Source organism: Tinamus guttatus, unplaced genomic scaffold (genome assembly GCF_059628265.1).
Source record: "Tinamus guttatus ecotype Peru unplaced genomic scaffold, ASM5962826v1 Tinamus_guttatus_pri_ptg000367l, whole genome shotgun sequence".
NCBI lineage: Eukaryota > Metazoa > Chordata > Aves > Tinamiformes > Tinamidae > Tinamus > Tinamus guttatus.
Window position 1 is genome coordinate 584,287 of NW_028288901.1, and position 19,335 is coordinate 603,621.

Here is a 19,335-nt window from a genome sequence, read left to right on the forward strand (position 1 = left end):
TGAAGAGGAGCAGAGGAAGGAGGAAGGGCCTCTATTTGCAGACTTAGTCCCCAGCCAGGAAGCTGGGTCGAGGGTAATATTGTCTGCCCATGGTGTTTGTGTAGAGAAAGGAAGAGGAGTGGGATTAGCTTGGGGCAGATATTTCAACAGGCTCTAGCTTTGAGTTTCCTGGGTTTTGTCAGCATGTGTCATAACCTTTTTGTTTTCACAACACATTTTTTTTTTTCTGTCAAGAAATGGGAGGGAAGAGGAAATAATAAACATATGGTTTATCAGAGCAGTACGTTGTGTTTGGCTTCGCTCTCCTGTGTTGTTGGTAAAAGTATGTTTAGAAATTAAATAAATCCTAGTTTCTAAATACTTGAGTAGCTGAAACTCCCTCATCCCTCCAAAAAAAAAAAAAAATCCTTCATCCCCTTAAGAAATAGTTCAGTTATTGGAAAAATCTCATTAAAATATTTTTGGAGAATGGTTGTTCCAAGTTGTGTGTGTGAATGTTTTGCATTTTAAAAAAAAATCACTCTTGTTAATGGTCTCAGGCCCAATCCTTAAGGGAAATGTACAGATACTCCACAAATGGGATTAGACATAAAATTTCTTGGCTAGGTTTCATGCTCTACACCAACACCCAGAGATTGAAAAGAGATATTGGCTCGATGGTGTGTTATATCTAAGCCGTAAGCTATTAGTTAACTAAAAAAGTCAGCATTTACTGAACTTGTAATTAGTTTGCACATTCTCACTTCAGTTTCAGGAATGAAAAAGGGATTAGGAGTTGAAGACCTGCCTACCAGATGGGCATTATAAAAGGTATCGACCCTACCTATACCCTTTAAAGAACTGTTAGGCTACCTATATTTTTTTTCCTCCCCAACATACCAGGTCCTCAAAGAGGCAAGAAATGGAGACCACGCAGAGTGTTTGTTTTTCCCCAGGTTTTGTGCGTGGTTCCCCTCGGTACCCGGAGCCATCCCTGCTCTTGGCTCCCTGTGGTGCGTCAGGTTGCTCGCACGATGCCTCCGAGCTGACTCACAGGCCCAGCTCCCTCTGTTTTTTCCGCTGTGGACGGTCAGGAGAGGGTGATTCAGGAGGAATTTACACGTCCTGCACTCCGTGGCAGGTTTCCCTCAACATAATACAGGTTGGAAAGCGCTGCTTTGTGGCAGCCGAGAAGGTGTGAGGGTCTCTAGTGCAGCTAACCCACCCACCATGCTTTTCTCCAAAGCCTGGGCAAATAATTACAGAAACTTTCTTTACCAAGCAGTTACTCAGTGCTAGTGGCTTCTATCTAGTAGGCCAGTCAAAACTCTCTCTGGTTTGGGCTTCTGTGTTTTGGTGTCTGACGTGTTTACATGGAAGATGGATCTTTTTATGGAGAACCATCAGTTGAGTTTAACTGAATGAAAGACTTTTTCATTTTTTTTTCTAAATAAAAATAGATGGAGGCATCAGCACTATTACATTTTTTCCAATGAAAATCTTCTATTTTGTTCACTGATGAGTTCATTTTTTCTTTGTACTCATCCTTGTTCAGTGATTCTGCAAGAGAGATTGGTAACAGCTTTGTAAATAGGCTACAAAAGGAAGGATTCAAAGCAGCTGATGGTGTTTTGTGAAAGATTCTAGTGAGAGCTGAGTGAATAATAAAGTGCAGGTGTTTTAAGATGAAAAAGAAAGCAACAAAAAAGCTTTTGTTCCTCCCTCCCTTTTTTTTTTCCCCCTTTTGTTAGATTGTCCAATTATACTAACCTCTTGGTCAGAAAGCAATAGTGGAAATGTAGCTGGTGCCATTCAAATGTAATTATTCTTGAACAGAAAGCAAATGCACAACTGCATAGCTTAAAACCACTTAAGTTAGTCACTTGTTAGTGCCCTGGTTCAATGGGATGTGGAGGAGGCTTTGCATTCCTGAAGGCGCATGGTGAAAACTGATCCTCTTGCAGTGCAGGAATTCCAGGGGATTTACACCAGCTGGCCCTGAACACCTCGTCTTTACTTATTAGCAGAGGGGAGAATGAAGTTCCATCTCTGTGTTTTTTTTTTCGTTTATTTAAAGTAAGATAAAGGTGGTGTTTTGCCTGTGGGTGACTGCCAGTTTTTACATGTGCTTTGCAGGGGTGGGTATATAAGTTACTCTGGTTTATGTTGCATATTTGTCCATGTAGACCATTGACCTCCAAAGCTACCTTGCCCCTACTGCTACGTGCTCCAAAAGTTCAGTGTTTTATTCCTCAAAGCAGCCCTGGGAAATAGGGACTAGTTGTATATCCAGTTTCTCAGTGAACCTGGGTTGGGTTCCATATAGCTCGAGAGTGCATTAACTGCTGGGACTTTTTCCTCTCCTATCTGCTGGCTTCTATTTGCCTGAACAGAACTAGGCAGGGGGACAAAGCCTTGCTGCAGAGCTGATATTCACCCTGCCCACAAAACTTCTGGTTCATGGAATATGTTGATAGCTTAAATAAATAAATAAGGCATGAAATTGGTTTTGACTAACACCAAGGACTAGTTTGAAAAGTGACCCTGGTGGTTATGTCTCTCAACAGCTTTTGCCAAGAAATTCAAACATTTACCTGTGCCACAGAGTGACAGACCTGTGACTGTGTGGTTAATGGCCTGAACTTGCTGCGCTCGGAGCCGGTGTCCACAGAGCAGCAGCAGTTACTCACCTGGAGCCATCTGGAAAAGAAGCTCTTGGCAGCAGTAGGTTTCTGCTGACTTGATTCCCTAGTTAATGGGTGAAATATTAGAGCAGCGGGAGCTCGGCTTATGTGTTTTCTTCTGAATGCAGCGCCTAGAAGATGGGTTCAAGGTCAACACTGCAGTAAGGAAATGCGTTTTTCTAGGAAATCATTACCCCAAGAGCTAGCGTGCTCCAGCCTTGCACAGCAGGGCATCGATGGAAACTCTCCTTGGATTTTAATAGGCAGTATTAGCAACCTCCTGAGCAGTATTGTGCTCTTTAAGGTCAGCAAAGAGTGACTCCACAAAAATATTTCTTAAACCATAAAAAAAATCATTTACAACTATAAAATAGTTATTTTTGACAGAGGGCTGATATCTATTCAGCAGATCGATGATAGGGCGAGCATACAACCAGAAAGGGCTGTCCCATTGCAGCTGAAATCTATGCTTTGTTACTGTCTGCTGAGGTGCAGGCATTTAATGTCTTGCTTCAAAAGGACAACTAAAAAAACTCATGTCTTTCCATTGAAAAAACGTACGTGCAATATTTACAGTTGTTTTCAGGCCGCTGGTATTCTGTGCTCATAGTTTGCTTTTAAGCTAAATGGCTTTTTGTTCTGTTTGTGTGTTGTTTTGTTTTTCTTCTTGTGCTCTTCTGGGTAAACAAATGGGAGCCTTTATGGTCCGTTCGATGAAGTTTTGGAAACCAACCAAGACTTCTCAGTGTCCGAGCAAAATGAATGGGAGCTCTGCCGTACTTCATCCTGTACCACACTGGAGAAGTGCCTCACGCCGGGAATTATCCGTGTTTGAGAGCAGTGGGAAGCTTAGTCTCCCAATGTTTATCAACTGGCTGAGGCCCGATGGTGACTCTAACCTGGCAGTCAGTAGCCAGCAGTAAAACCTGCCACGGTCTTGATGGGATGAGAGGTAACCCAGTACAGAACTGGTTTGAAGAAACTGCCTTTTCTTTTCTGCTTCTTTTGCGCTCGAATTGAGAAGGGCAGGAAGGCGCAATACTGTTTGTCCTTATTAAAGTAACTCATGTTGCAACAGGAGGTGCACAGGAGATAGAAATCAAATGCCATTTCCTTCGGGGTTCAAAGTGTTTGGCTCTTACTGAGCATGCCTATACATATATTTAAACAGGATGAAATAGAAATTATGGTGTAAAGAAATTGCCCCGGGCAGGAAAGCATATGATAAAGGTGCTATGCTATGTTCTGCTATCTAATACCCAAATAAGTGTATATATAATTACTGAGCCTTCCCTTGTGCATCTTAAGTGCTTTAAATGCATAGAAGTTTGTAGCTTTCCTGAGTGAGGAGCAGCCCTGCTTGGTGCTTCAGCTCTACCTAGGCAGACTGGCAGTGGCGCCTTGGGCCAGGTTGCTGGAGGCCCAAACTCTTCTCCTTATCTGGGGTTGATGGTGCAGGAGATAGAGATGCTTTTCACAAATGCATAAAACGAGCCCAAGTCAAGCGCAGGAGGGGCCTTCGTTGCATCTCCATCCAGGTGGCAGAGCTGTAGCCGTCTACCTCCGCGTTTGGCTCTAACGCTCCATCATAAACCCTGAAGTGTCTGTAGACCTAGAAGCTACCTGGTTATTCAAGCGATTACCTTTTCTTACCAGTAACTTTAGCTGAATGTTACACTTTTATGAGTCTTGAAAATATGTTTCTAGATGCTCATGCATTTAATGTTTCTTCCTTTTGGCAGGAGTAACAAATGGAAGTTATAGAAATACCGCAAGGAACTCTAGCTTTATGAGATATCCAAGCCAGGTAGTTTAGGATGAATGTGAACCTGCTGGAAGGTTGTCTAAACCAAAGTCAATGTGAAATGTGCAGCTCTGACCCACCTAGAGGCACAAGCAAGGCATGAATGTATCAACATACGGTCATTCTCTTCTAAAAGACCAGGTAGTGTCCTTCACAATTACATGCTGTGCCAAAGGAAATTGCTTTGGGTTTTTGGAGCTTTTTCTTTTCAGTAATGTGGAAAGTATGGCATGGAAGCAAATGAGGAGGGGATGTCTCGGTGCAGGGGAGGAGGAGGCACTCGGGAAGGGCTGCGGGGAGGCCGTGCGAGCAGCCAACCCGGGTTGCTCAGCAGGGCTTGCCAGCAGGAAGATCAAGGGCTGGATTTGCTGAGGCTCTCAGGGTTTTCCGAACTGCTCCCGCTGGAAGCAATGATACAATGTCTGCTCCTTTCGGAGGGAACGGGTCAGGCCAACTCTTGAACGCTGCTCAAATGGGATTTTCAGATGCTTCCTTTTGTGCATTTATAATCTCAGTGCAGATAAAAGAGCGTCTCTGGGACCTTGGGGGTAAGAGACAGCAATGAGTGAGGCAGCGCATCTATCCAAACTGTAATGCGACTTAAATCCTCATATTTCAAGCAGTTCCTCTTCATGCTTTAGTATCTTAAAAGGTTGCCAATGAGCAGGCTCTTGAACTAAGGTGGAAAAAAAATAGGCCTTTAGGCAGAAAGTTGGTTGGGGCAGGAGTGATGACTAGCTGAAATGAAATGTAGAAAGAACAATATAGAAACCTGGCAGTGACGGTTCCTGCTGCTGGTAAGTCAGTTATATATAAACAGGCCTGTTAGACTGGTTCACGGACCCTGGAGATCAGAGTCTATTAATTCCTTCAGCAGTTTTTAATATTCTATGGCTTAATGTATAGTAAAGTGAAGGAGACCTTGGAGGAGGGTCCTTGGCTGTGATCTCAGTAGTGTTTTCTCAAGCAGGATGACAAGAAGAGTTTGAGGCTTCAGGATGCAAATGCAGGTCTCGGAAATGATCAGCTGAGGGAACTGAAAAAGACTGTGACCTGGAAGCTGAAGAGGAGCCTTCATGCAACCTTTGCATGATTCGGTCCTGTATCTAGGAGAACATCTAGGAAGAAGTACTACCAGCAAGAGAACCACTATACAGGCTCCAGGTGAGGTCCATCTAGACAAACATCCTCCTGTGAGGAAGCAAATGAAGACTGACAAAGTTGGGAGGAAAAGATGAGGGAAGTGGTGGAATCACCCACCGTTCAAGAAACGTGTAGATGAGGCACTTAAGGAGTTTAGCATGAATGGTATGAAGGGTTTATGGTTGGACTCGAAGATCTTGAAGGTCTTTTCCAGCCTTTATGGTTCTGTGATCACGAAGGCTGCGGCCAAGTCCTGGTTTGCCTGGGCTGGTGTCTAGGTCCCTGTAGGCAACTATATTGTGTTCATCCTGGCCGAGACCATCAAGCTGATGGTGGATATGATGTAGGACAACGAGCAGCTCACCTCATGGAGCCCGGCATCCACAACATTTGCAGCAGGCTGCTGGGGCAGTCCCTGTTGCACAAGGCTGCACAGTTTTGCCCAACATCCCGGCTAGCTGTGCTGACGAAAAGCAAGAGGGCTGTAAGCACCGCATCATCCCCCTGCCTTTGGAAAGGCAATGGGAGCCCTGGGTGTTTCTGCTTCCTCTCTGGTTTTGAGAGGGTTGTTTCCTGCAAAGGATTGCACAGGCTCATTTACGGCCTGCCCATCTACGGGCGCAGTGAGTGTCTCTCTTGGTAATTTTTTTAGTTCAGTTTGGGCAAAAATATTGTTGCTTACTAGGTGCATACTGAGGGAGTTCACACAAACTCACTGCATTCAGGTGGTGGAGCTAAAAGTCAAATCAGCACTTGTAAGGAGATCGATCGAGGACTGTTTATTTCCACCTCTTCTATTTTGCCCATTTTTTTCTAAGAAAATATCGTATTTTCTTACTGCAACCTGATTTAATTAAAATGACAAATATGAAAATGCGACCCTGTGCAAACACTGGATTGTTGTCGTGTTTGCCGTGCGCGTTACTGGCTTTGTGCGAGCACTCATAGTGTGCTCTTGCATTATTTGGAGGAGGAAAAAAAAGCCACGACTGTCAACCCTTTCTGCAGCCAGAAGAATGGCGGAAGTTGGAGTCCTTTTCGCATAATCCCCCCACTCTTTGCTTGTGGATACAGCTGTGCTAACACAATGCAACATTTGAGTGGAGAGGTCTGCAAAATCCTGGCACCAAAGGGTAGTTTTCAGACTGAAGCTCTTAATTGATAGATTTTCAAAGTGATACTGTGCTCTGTTGTATCCGTGCCCCCCTTTCAGCCAGCCTCCCAAAGGAAAGATTTTCAAAAGGAAAAGTTGAGCTCTGCCAAGACCCAGATAAGGTCAGACTCATTAGACAAACCAGAGCTTTTGGGATCAGAGTTAAATGCAGCCCACTCTGTGGGACCTCATGAGTGAGCTAAGAGAAGGGGAAGATAAAATGCGCGAGGCTGCTTAAATTTGCTGAAAAATGTGAAGTTTTGTGTGCATCTCCTGGTGTGTTTTCAAGTATCTGCTTGAATTTTCAAGTGTTCTTTCATATTAAAAAAAAAAAAGGTAAAATACACGAGTGTGCCTGTGTGCACACATGTTCTGCTAATTTAGGGAGAGCATCTCTAAAGGATCACTTTGGCCATCAGGGTTGGCCGTCAGTGACTTGCACTTGGGCCATAATGATCTGCCTGATCGGGGTGTTGGGAGCTAATTTGGTGGTAGTTGGGAGCTCCTTTCAAGCAACTTTATTCAGTTGCTACAGAAAGAATTTTTTTTCCCCTTCTTCCAGTTTGCAAACTAATAATAGTAAGTGCTACTCATTTGAAGTAGTGAAGAATGTTGCTCCTAGATACTGGCTGTTTGGTTTTCTCATTTGGACAGCACTTCTTCACGCAGTAAATTTTAAATGCAAAACAAGTATATCAGTTTTTCCGAGCAACCTCAAAATAATCTGGTGCAACCAACTTTTTAGCTAAATATCAGCCAAGCTAATAGTCTGCCAAAAAAAATCCAAAACCGTCATTGGCTTTTTAAACGTAAAATACAATAATATGAACTAACTTATGTGATTGCTGAGATACAACTAGATTGTCTCTAAGATATTGACAATAAACCAGAGTTGTTGCAGAGGCTGTGCTGTGTTTTTTATGAGTAGCCAGCCCAAGGGAGGCTAAATCACAGAACTGCAGAACGGTTGAGGTTGGAAGGGAGCTCCAGAGATCATGTAGTAAATAGCTCTCCTTCTCTTTCAGGGGCAGCTTGTGTAGTTTCTTCCTCTGTCCCTTTGCCTGTGTTCATAAACAGAGCCTCTTCTCTGTCAGCTTTGGCTAGGTTGGTCAAAAATCCCAGTTAGGAAATAAGGAAGAGAAAGGTGGTGCAGTTGGGTGTCTTGGATTCCTCAGGAAGCTTTTCAAGTTCTCCAGTGCCCTGTGGCTTTTGCCCTATGGCTTCAGTGACGAGCGTAGACTTCTCATCTTTGCCAGGACTTAAGGATGAAGAAGGTGGGATTGCTGCTGCAAAAAGGTAAGATCAGATTAAGAAAATGAAAACACGAGCGAGGCTTCTGGATCTAAAGCTGGGCAGCAGATGGGTTGGAGGAAGGGAAGGATCATGAGCAGTTTGGGAAGACACTGATTTGCTGCTGTGCTACTGTCAGTAAGTACAGTAATAACCACAGCACCAAATAAACTTGCGTACGAGGGAGGAAAATAGGGAGGAGGGGAGAGTGCAGAGTCTCTGTTACAGTAGGCGCCCGAGTGGTGCTCTGGCATTCCTGCGTAAATGAAAAGCAGGAGGAGAAGGGACTGGAAGCAGCAGCTTGCGGGGGAGTTGACATCCACGGAGAGATGTTGTTTATAGCATTGGATTTCCGAGGAATTAGTGCAGCAGACGAGTCATCCTGCCGCCCCGTCCTGCCGTGTCCTTTGCACGCGCAGGCTTTGCCCTGGGCTGGGAGAGCCGCACCAAGACGGTCCTGCTGGCAGCGCGGGCTGTCCCTGCCGCGCGGGAGCCGTCCAGGCGCTACCAGAGCAGCAGCGTTTGCAGGCAGAAGTCAGGTAAGGCCTCAGGACTAGCACTGCTGCCCGTACAGCAAAGATCTGCAGGGACTGCGGAGGAGGTGGGATGCTGCCTGCTTTAGCAAGGCAGCAAGTGCCACCTTGCAGGGGGGCAGAAGGAAGGTTGCAGAGATCAGGCAGCAGCCTGGCTCCCATGGCCTGGGGACAGGTTCACATGGGCTTCTGAGCGCCCGGCAGTGTCCAAACCCATCCACAGAGTCTGGAATTCTCTGCCTCAGTCCATAAAATACAAAGGAAAGAGAAAATACCAGCCTCAGGTATGTATATAAATGGGCATGCTTGGGCATTTCTTGCCACCCAGCTTCTCAAACCCTGAGGAAAGGTTTTTCCCTCCATCTCAGACTATCAGAGCTCAGCAGGGACCAGTTCAGAGAAAGCTGGAACTGCAGAAATGCAAGAGGTAGATGGCCATGTAGAGAAACAATTTCTCTTGATGGTGCCTTTAGTTGTCTTCAGTGTTTTTTATGTACCCTCTTAACCCAAGGGTGAAGAAGGAGAAACACCAACCCTGATTCTTGGGAATGTTCTTCCTCCCACAAAATACTTTTTACTAAGGGATGTTTACATCTATGTACATGTTTTGTAGCCTAAATTGAATCTTCATTACAACCCACGGAAACAAGAGAGTCCAGTTTTTTTCCTAGATCCTGTGGTGACAGTGCTGAAGTGTCGGTTTAAGAAAGCCAATTGAGCCAATTTAATCAGAGATACTGTTCCATGTTTGATGTTTTTCAGCATTTAGGTCATCCTAAGTCAATTTGAAGTTACACTTAAAATTTATCCAGTTGCTAAGCCAATTTTTTAGTATGGCTCTGTAGCTAGCTGGCTGTATAGAGAACTGGGAAGTGCAAAGCCCAGTCTCAGTTCAGGCTCCGAGTTGTGATCAGAGAGGTAGTAGTAATAATAATAATAATGTTACATAAACAATAGCTGTAGAGAAACATAAAGCCTCAGAATTTTCAGTAGGAAAAACAGTAGCCTGAAACTTTCTTCTTTCTCCCAGCTTAAGAGACCTGTACCGTTCTTTGAAGGACAATTTCTGTGTGCCTGTATGTTTGCATTCTGCTTTACGTATGTCTGTGGAAGCTTATAAACTTCTGTTGTGTTTTGAAATAAGATGAGCTCTAAAACTTTGGCATAGTCTTGTTTTGGTAACAGTGTTGCGTGTAGACATCCTTGTGGTTAAATTAGGGGAAAAAAATAGATTTCCCATGAAGGGAGTCATTGTTTGCAAAGGGAATGATTGATGACTAAGATGCACATTTAACTACATGATCATGCTCATAAACCCCTAGTGTAATTCATGTGAAATCTGTGGCTTGGCATTGTCATTAGAAGGATAGCATCAAAAATTGCTTTTTTTATCCTAATTCCTTTTCTACTTTTGTGTTACAAATAACACCGGTCATTCTGGAAGGAAGTTGGCAAGAAAATGAAGTATTTCTCGTTTCCTTTGCTTCTGAACTCTGCCTCACCCTCCTCAACTGCAGACTGCTCGAATCCCAGTGGTTCTGGTGCTGAAAGCTGAGGCTGAGCCCCTTACCTGGTCCTTCCCTTTCTTTCCTCTTCCCAGGGGGAGCTGGTGGATGTGCCCTTTTCCGGCACCTTGCAAGATGGTGCTGGTTAGCAGAAGATCAAGTTCTGCTGTCTGAGAGCATAAAAAGCCTGGGACCCCATGAACCATCCAGAGTGAAAGCAAGGGGCAATGCTGATCTTGTGTTTCAGTAGGCGTTTGTGGGTTGGTGATACACGTTCTTGCCCTTTTTTTGATGAACTTAACCTGGTGTCACATTTGTACACATGAAAGGTCCAGCGTGGTGAATCTGTAACTATAGAATTTGGAATATCTGGTTTTGTGGGCCCTGTCACAATGGTTACTAAGATGATGCCATTCCAAACAGAAGCGGAGAGGGAAGATCAGGGCTGCTTTAAACACAAGAAGGGCAAGAAAGATCCAAGGAGATCTTATGATTAAAGATCACAAGAAGATCCAAGGAAAGAGAGAGATCAATCCGAGGCTTTGATACTGGGACCACTGCTGCTTAACATCTTCATTAATGACATGTACGATGGTAATGACAAGTATGATGGGAACCTCAGCAAGTTAGTAGACAAAGAGGAACTGGGAGGAGTGAGTGGTTGTGCGAGGTGGTTGTCCCTTCAAAGGGACCATGACAAGCTGGAGGATGTGGTGAAGTTCAACCAAGGGGAGCAGGTTAGTCCACTAATGTGCACAAATACCTGACGGGCAGATGTGAGGAAGATGGAGCCAGGCTCTTCTCAGTGAGATCCAATGACAGGACAAGAGATAACAGGTACAAATGTAAATATAGGAGATGTCTTTTAAACACACGAAAAATCCTTTACTGTGAGGATGACTGAACGGTGGAGCAGGTTGTCCAGAAAGGTTGTGGAGTCTCCATCCTTCTGGCTAGGCAGGATCCAACCGGCCCTAGTCCTGGGCGACCTGCTGTCGTTGGCCCTGCTTGAGCGGATGGGGATTGACCAGATGATCCCCGCGGGTCCATGCCAACCTCAGCTGTTCTGTGATTCCAAGTTCTGCGGATTGAAATAAGCAGAGAGAAAACGAAGGGGGAGTCCTGGGAGGTGATGGTGCAACCATCCACCAGCCCGATCCCCTTGGCAGCGCTCGCCTCGCGCCGTCGTGTGGGGGCGGCCTGCGGCTCGGGCCCTGGCCCACACGTAGAGCTGCAGCTGGCGGCGCGAGCAGGCCGCGTGCCCCCGTGAGCCCCGCGGCCGCGTGGGAGCAGGGCTCACAGAACGACTTACAGCTCCCTAACCAAGAGGAACCGGGAATTTAGTGCCAGGAGCCTTATTGTTTTGGCTGGTGGTGTGGGAACTCCATGAGTTTCAGGGAGGCAGGAGGCTGGGGTTACGGTAAGAAGGAGATGGCTTCCCTGTACAGGTACCTCCTGTGATGCTGTCTGAGGAGGATGGTACTCTTGAGAATGGATCAGAAAAGCTGATGAAAGAGTTGGGGAGTTTAGGTGGGTAATTGCAAGTATTGGTGGGCATTGCAAACAAAGTCAAGATACCTTGTAGCAAGGGTTTAATGTTTCCCAAAGTTCCCTCCCCTTCGGTGGGAAGCCCTTTGCTTTACCAGCTGCTCAGCAGCCCAGCTAACCTGGAGGAGCTGGGGTGATAGACTCGGCTGGGAGGTCAGGGATGCTTTGAAAGGTAGAAAACAGAAGTCTTGAAGAAAACATTTCCATTTGTTAATTAAAAAGCTCTGCCAAATCTTGAATTTTTTTGGAATGGTTGAATTCCTGTAGGAGGAGCCTTTAAAATGCCTGGTATTTCTCAAGGTGGAAGAACAGCTCTGTTTCCAACCTTTCCTTATTGCTATTTTCAACGTGGCAAAGGAAGTCGCAGAGCCCAACTAATAGCGCCTGCAAACTCGCCCACTTCCCAGGACTTCAGCCTCTGCCAGGATTGGCTCCGTCAAGTCACTCAGGTGGACTTTGGATAAAGTGACTGAGATGGCAGTGCTTAACTGCTTCTTCAGGGCTTTATTCCTTTGCACATGCTGATTATAAAAAGAAATAATGATTTTGAGCGCTGCTTTTGGGCTCCTCTGGGCTGCCCTCCTGTGTTCGCTTTGCACGCGAATGGAGAATTCAGTTTTCCTTGCACCTTTAAAGCCTGCAGACTCTGCCTGGAAAACAGGCTGCTTCCGGAGCCGTCCAGCACAACTACTGAGAGCCCATAAGTGGAAAAATGTAACCTCTTCCAGTGCTGCAGTGATGCGAGCTCTAGAAGGGGCTGGAGGAATTCTAAGCTTCCAGCTGCATGTTAATACCAAGAGAAAATATTTCTTTCCTCCTCCTTTTTCCTCTCACCCCTTTCCAGTGCTCGTGCTCGCAAGATCTTTCCAAAAACCTCCCATTCTGCTTTTTAAAACTCCTCCTTGGTCCTGTTTGGCCTTGTTGGTGTTTCTCATAATGCGTTAGAGGGACATAGAAACGGGGCTGGGGAAAGTCTCCTGTTTTTTTTCTTTAACTCTCAAAATTCATTGCTTTAGCTGCTCCTTTTGCTCATGTTTCATCTGCAGTCACAATAATCTTGTTCCTCCCTTCCGCTCCCTGCCATTTGTTTGCACATCCTATCCAAAGCTGTGCCTCTAACTTAGCCTGTAACACTTTGCACTTGCAATATTTGTTATTTAGTTAACTGGACCTTCAGGAGAAATAGTTGTTTTATTGTCCCAAAATGCGTTAGGGGGAGGAAAAGGAGACTCTTTAAAGGCAATGAAAATCTCGCTGTGTACGATCCTGCAAGGTACTCGTTGCTGTGAAGCTATGAGTTTAAGTTTAGTTTAGCTGTAAAGCTCTTGCTTGGGTCAGAAACTCGTGCTGGAATTACCTGGGCGAGCTGGTTGCAGCTTTAGACTTAGAGGGATTTTCCTTGTGAGTTGCACGCGCTTTGCAAGGCCGCCAGGCTCTCCCTGCCTGCACAAGGGGCTGCAGAGCAGCGTTCTGCCCTCGTGGGCACCTACCAGGGCTGCTGCTCGACCTGGCGATGCAAAATGCTGCTGCTTCCCCATTGCAGGGTTTTTTTTTCTCCATTTACGATAATGTGTTTTCTCCCACACAGGTGATATTTGTTTTTCTGCCTTGCAGCCGGCCCCATGAAAGCTGCAACCCCCGAGAAGGGCTTGTGGTGACATCTAACATTTGTTCTGTTTGTGCTGCAGGCTGAGGTCAAGCAAACAGAGCAGTCGCTGTGTTTTAGTCGTCTTCCTTAACGAGCACATGAAACCCAATGAGCACATTAAATGCAGTCCTGGAGCTCCTGGATCGGCTGCGAGGAGCAGGCGGAGGGAAAGCGTGCAACTCCAAGCACTGTCTTTTTTGAGGAGATATATAGGAAAATAATAGACTGGAAGGATATGTAAGGGCTTTAGTATTAAATAGATGGCACTGTGTTGTTGACGGAAAAAGATCTTGGCAGAAGGCTTGTTGTGACTGCTGCTGTGGCTTGCAGAGGCATTTCCTACCGACTGGACTAACCATGAAAAATGTCTCTGCTTTTAGGAGTTCAAGGCATTCGGTGGAGTCTTCCCGGGGAAGATGTCGGCTTTGACGATGGAAGCCCGTTGTCTAGACAAGAGAGGAAGCTTCTTTAAGGTAAATGTCATATTTGATTTATTTCAGTAATGAGGAGGATGCATTTGCTGTGAAGTGTTAGTTGCTTATTTTTCTCTTTAGCAGCTGTAAAGAGCTGCTAAAGAGCCTGAATTTTTTTTTTTTTTTACTGGCTCTAGGTTTTGTGTCTCTGACCAACACAAAACATCAAGGACATGGGTTTCTGTGCAGCTAGCACTGCAGAAAGTGCAACAGGATCTGTCCTGTGAGGCACATCTTTCCTGTAAAACGGGAAGCATTTCCCTGAGGATCTCTGGTCAGATTTTATTTAAGTTAGACGGCCCCTTCCTCTGTGTGTGTGGCTTTCCTGTACCTTTAGTAGAGTATTTGGTACCAAAGGGCTTGTGGCTTTTTTTGCAGTGGTATCAAGAGCTTTATTACAGGCATAACGTGAGTAGAGTTTTCATAAACTGGATTTGTGTAGTTTAAAGTTGTATCATTTCTGGCTTAGATTTACTTGGGGCAGGGAGGGCTCTCTGTTTTTGTGTTATCTAAACACACAAAAATGCTATGTTTGCAGTCACTGTGTGTATATATCAGTTGTTTTTTTTATTATTCCTTCATTCAAGTATTGAAGTTATTGAAGATATCAAGTGCACCTCATTGGGAATCACCAAGAAGCTGGTGTGCAGCTCACCGCAGTGCTCAAAAACGCAGCGTGGTGCCTGTCTGAGCCTAATACTGTGGAGGGAACTAATCCTTCCTCCCATAAGATACTCAGCATGCTGGCAGTGGGAGTTAATGGCTCTGGTCTGGCACTCGCATGGTTATGTTGGGTAAACAGAAACCGTTTCACTTGGTGCTCTTGCACGCTGACTGTGGCTTGCAGCACACTTAATCTGTGCTGTTTCAGTGCGGAATGGTTTCAGGTGAGAGCCCCTCTGCTTCCTCGTTTCCGCCGCCCGCTCCGTGCGGGTTTTCCGCTCAAGAGGACCTGGCAGGGGCTTTCTGTGCCACGGGGCGTTCGCTGCCACAGGAGTTCACCCGGGTCCTTCCATGCTGGAGAGCCTTTGGAGAGCTGGCACGTGTGGAGCTGCGTCTCTACCCGCATCTCCAGAGGTGGACGTGGGGTTGGAGTTGTCAGCGCGGCTTTCAGAAGGCAGCAGAGCACCGTGAGCCGCCCGGTGTTTGTGCGTAACGAGGCAGGGCTCGTGTTGCTGCAGAGGAGCCTGTGGTTTCCTTGGAGCCTGCCTGCTGTGCACCGAGTTAACAAAACCTTCCTGTGATTATGTGGGTAGCCCAGGCTCCTAGAGGGAAGAGCCGGGCACAGGGAGCAGCACCCTGGCACCTGCGCTCGGCCGAAGGCATCGCGACCTAGCGAAGTGCAGCGTCCTGCCCTGCCTGGGCCATGGCAAAGGGGAACGGAGCCGCTGAGCCTGGTGTCCCGGCCGCAGTCACTGCCAAGGGAGCGTGCAGGGCCACAGTTCCTGCCAGCAGCTTCGTCACACGGTCGCAGTGACACACGGACGCGTGGTAACGTGTTGCATGTTCCCTTTATCTCGAGGCAGTCTCCTCAGGCCAGTCCCTAAGAAAACGAAAGATTGGTGCTGCAGTGACTAAGTGTTTTCCTCCTTGGCTGGCTCTTTCATGTGGTCAGCAGTAAAAAGGAGTCATGTGGGGACAGCAGGCGCTTTGCAGTTGCGCAACGCGCTTTTGTTAGGTCCCGTTTCTCAGAAGCACAAACATTACCTTGTTTGATAGCCGGCCACAGCTGGATGGGGTGAGTGGCCATGGCTTCCAAATCTCAGCGAGAAACTATTTCAGTTGTGAAGAGTGTTTCCAGATTTTCGCTAATGCATCTGCTGGAGGGATAACGATGCCAGTGGAGGTGTTTTCTATAGTGTGTTGGTGTCTTCACCTTAAATCTTGAGTGGTTTAAAGGCATGGAAATGGCAATTCTGGGCACCTCGTGATCCTGCTGATGTGATACATGGAGTTACTCAGAATGAGAAGGACAGCACCATGCCACAGCAATTTTATGCCAGCGTGCTCTAAGGCTGTAATAGTGACAACCGAGAAACTCTGAGGTTGCTCTAAATTTTCTCAGGCCTGAAGAACAGTGGGAATAAAAGATGGCTCAGAGGTGCCTTTCCAGATTTCTCATCCTCTTATACCATCCATTTTTTCCATATGCATAACTTTACTTCTTTGTTGGCTTTTTTTTATGTGTCCTTTAGATGCTAGTACTTTTTTCCTTGTCTCACTTTGTGTTTTGGAGACCTGGTAGTTGAGAGAGATTCTCCTGCCTGTGATACCTGTGCTGCAGATGTCCTATCCAGGCTAGGCGTGCAGGCTGCGTCTGAGCTCGTGCTGTCCTGGGCAATTTAAGGCTGCCCAAAATACCTTTGGCACACTGGGCTACGCTTCCTCAGGGCACTTTAAGTGCTTGGAAAAAAGTGTCTTGCTGTTTTCGGCATCGTTTGCTAGGAAATTCTTTGGCACATGCCAGTGGGAAATACCAGCTCGCTTTGTTTCTTCTCGGTTGTCCTTAAATAGTCCACATGGCTGTAGCTTCTAACCATCCCTTTATTTTGTTTTGTTTTTCCCCACGCTGATTCTTTTAACCTTTGGTGTGGTAGGAAAAGTCCGTCGTCCTCTTTCTACAAGAAGTGAAAGCCTGTGTTTTTAGAGGCCAAATTCTGCCAAGTCTTTAAAAGTAGTACTTTCTGAAGGCTCAGAGCCAGCGAGTCCCTGACAAACCTCCTTCTTACTGAGTCATCCTTCTCATCAAAATATTAAGCTCCAAACTGCACTGAGGTGACATCCAAAACGTTAACACCATTGATGCTTTTCTGTGCAAACATCCAGCGTCAACAAAAACTGTGCTCCTTGGTGAAGAATAAGACGCTGAATAATGTTGGGGGCCTTGGAAACTCGCTGTGCAAAATGGGCAGAAAGTGCAGCCACGTATCAAAATATTGAATTGCGCGCAGGCGTTTGGACAGGGCCAGGAATAGCGCTCGCCGCTCGGCTGGGGCTCAGCCAGCTCGGCGCACAGGCTGCTCTTTGAGGTTGCTGCACTCTGCTTATCCAAACAGGAAGGCGACGAGGAGATGCCAAATAGGATGCGGGGCTCCAGCGAGAAGGGAAAATGAGAGGCTGGCGGGGAAAAGGGTAAGTGCGGGGCCCGTTTGTCCAGTCAGACGCTGATCCCGGTTGTCTTCTGCCCTGTGTGGATCAGAGACGCTGATCCCACTTTTCCTCTGGAGTCCCTCAAACAGACCATTGCAGAGAGCACCCCGGCGCTGCTGCCTCCGCGTCTCCTTCCCTGCACTTCCAAGAAACGTGACCGTTTCATTAATTCTTCACTCAAACCCATTTACATTTCTGTGTAGAGAAAGGGGATCCAGTTGCCTTGCAGTGAGCACAGGATTTTAGAAAATGCCCTGCAGCAGCCGTGGAGCTCAAACCACCCGTCACCCCGAGACCGAGAACCCCCAAATGACAAGAGAGGCCCAGAGCTGGGCCAGGCATCAGGGCAGGCACTGGGCTCAGCTGACACGAACCACTGCGTGATGCATTAGGGAAAAAATATGCTGTGGTTTAGGCTGCTTCCATCTCATGCTCCCATTCCTGGATTTTAGGAATGTAAACAGTTAGTGCGTTGGTATTTGGGGGCAATCTGCTGTTTAGGGTAGGCTTGGTTAGGGAATGTTGTGCTGGGCTACTGTGACTTCACGCTCTCTGAGTCATTTTTATTTGGGTTCGCAGCGGTTGTGTTTTATTTTGCTTGACGACAGCTGGCGGAGCGGTAGAATTGTAGTTTCTCACTTACAGAAGAGTGCAGCCAAAACAGAAAAACAGCAGAAAACAACCAGTTATTTAACACGTTGCGTATTTATTAGTTATTTTCTCATTTTGGTTCTTTTTTTTACTGTTAACGAACTCCTCACCTGAGAAGATGTGATACTCCCAAACAAATTTCTTTTTATGTAAACCTCTTGTTTCTGTAGCACAGGAGAGTAATGGCAGTTTTTCCTAGCTCTAAATCATCTGTGAAAGACTTTTTCATGTCACTTTGGAGGCTTGGGGCTCATGCATGTTATTTTATACTAATGGAGCCCTCCGACTTTGCTCTACTTCAATCATATTTCCCTTGGAAACCACCTCTTCTGGTCTTGATTCCAAGTGCATTGGAATCAATGAGAAACTTTCTCCATTATTCCCAGCCAAACAGGAACCTTGGTCTTTCGAGCCGCGAGAAATGTCTGGGAATTAAAATACCCAAAGCCCTGTGCTGCAGAGCAGGCTGCCTTCCCGCATCTGCAAGTGTGTTCCTAAGAGCCATGCTGGGTGTTGGAGCATCTCGTGGGCTGCGTCAGGACCAGAAGTTCTGGTCGTGCCGAGTGCTTCAGGAATGACCTCACGGACCCGTGACTGCACCTGGCCGGCGCTGGCTCAGGTGCTGCTGGAGTAACCGTGTGGCAGTTAATTGCAAACATGCTCCAGGCGACTTAGCTGCAAAAAGATTTTTTTTTTTAAGTGGGAGAAGAGTAATATTTATTTATTTATTAATGAAGGAAAAAATCTTTCGCCGAATCCAGAAAAATTGTGCTATGGAAAGACATTTTTACCACTTTCTCTTCAAGGCAGAAATACAAAAAGCACAAACATGGCTTAATGTCTTCAAGGTGAAACCGTGTAGCCGTCCTTGCTTTACACTGCCCTGACTTGAGGAGGATATATGTTTCACAGCTGTTTTTAAAGCAGATATTTCCAAGAGCCTTAATTCTATATAAGTAAGCATCTCCCCAGACAAGGATTTAAAGGGAAGTTGCCTGAAAGAGGCCAAATCTAGGGCAAGTGTGCAAAAACACCTACAAATACCTGCGCAGATAAAGCTGGGTATGGGAATATCACCCCGGGCCCCAGCGCTCGCACTGGCAGACAGTCTCGTTAACGGGTTAAATCCTTTAATAACGTTTAATGACACGTTCAGATGCAGCTCCCGGATTTCCCGAGCTCGTGGTTTAACAGCCCGTCGCGACTCGGGGTCGCTGGGACTGAGCGCGCGGCTCCTGCAACGTCCCTCCTGGCCAGGTCTCCTCACACACGAAGCCTCGGGAAGTTTAGCAAGTATTTCAGACTGGCTCCTTTTTTTCCTTCTGTTTTCATCAAGGTTAGAAAAGAAAGAAACTACTAAGCTTACCTAAAGTTTCTTTAAAGTTTTTGATAAAGTCTTGCTTTATCTATTTACTAAAGCCAGCCCCTTGGCTGCGTGTCCCGCAAGGAAGTGTGGTCAGATATGAATTGTGATTATTTTTTTTTTTAATCCAGAAAGAGGAAATCTTAACTTGACCATTGATAGGCTGTAGCTCACTCTGGGGTGGTTCTCTTGACCAAAAGGATGCTCTGTTTTATTCCTATATTTTGTCGCACTTGTTATTTCTGAAGAGCAGGTGATACGTTTCTGGGCTGCCCTTTATTAGGGTTTTTCTTGCATTTCGCACATCTGGACACAAATAAGAAGACACGGGAACAATATTTTAGAGGGGGGTTCGTTCTTTAAAGCCAACTTTAAGATGACATATGAAAAAACCAATCATGTTTAAAACTG

The 19,335-nt window shown here is 46.1% G+C and overlaps 1 protein-coding gene across 1 annotated transcript in view; it reads left to right on the forward strand.

The window, feature by feature from the left end:
* Positions 1-19,335, forward strand: part of RIN2 (Ras and Rab interactor 2) — a 58,114-nt gene that overhangs the window by 11,070 nt on the left and 27,709 nt on the right. Inside the window, exon 2 of the mRNA XM_088530352.1 lies at positions 13,668-13,760. Coding sequence (XP_088386478.1) covers positions 13,704-13,760 — 57 coding nt within the window. The 5' untranslated portion in view covers positions 13,668-13,703. The remainder of the gene's footprint in view (positions 1-13,667; positions 13,761-19,335) is intronic.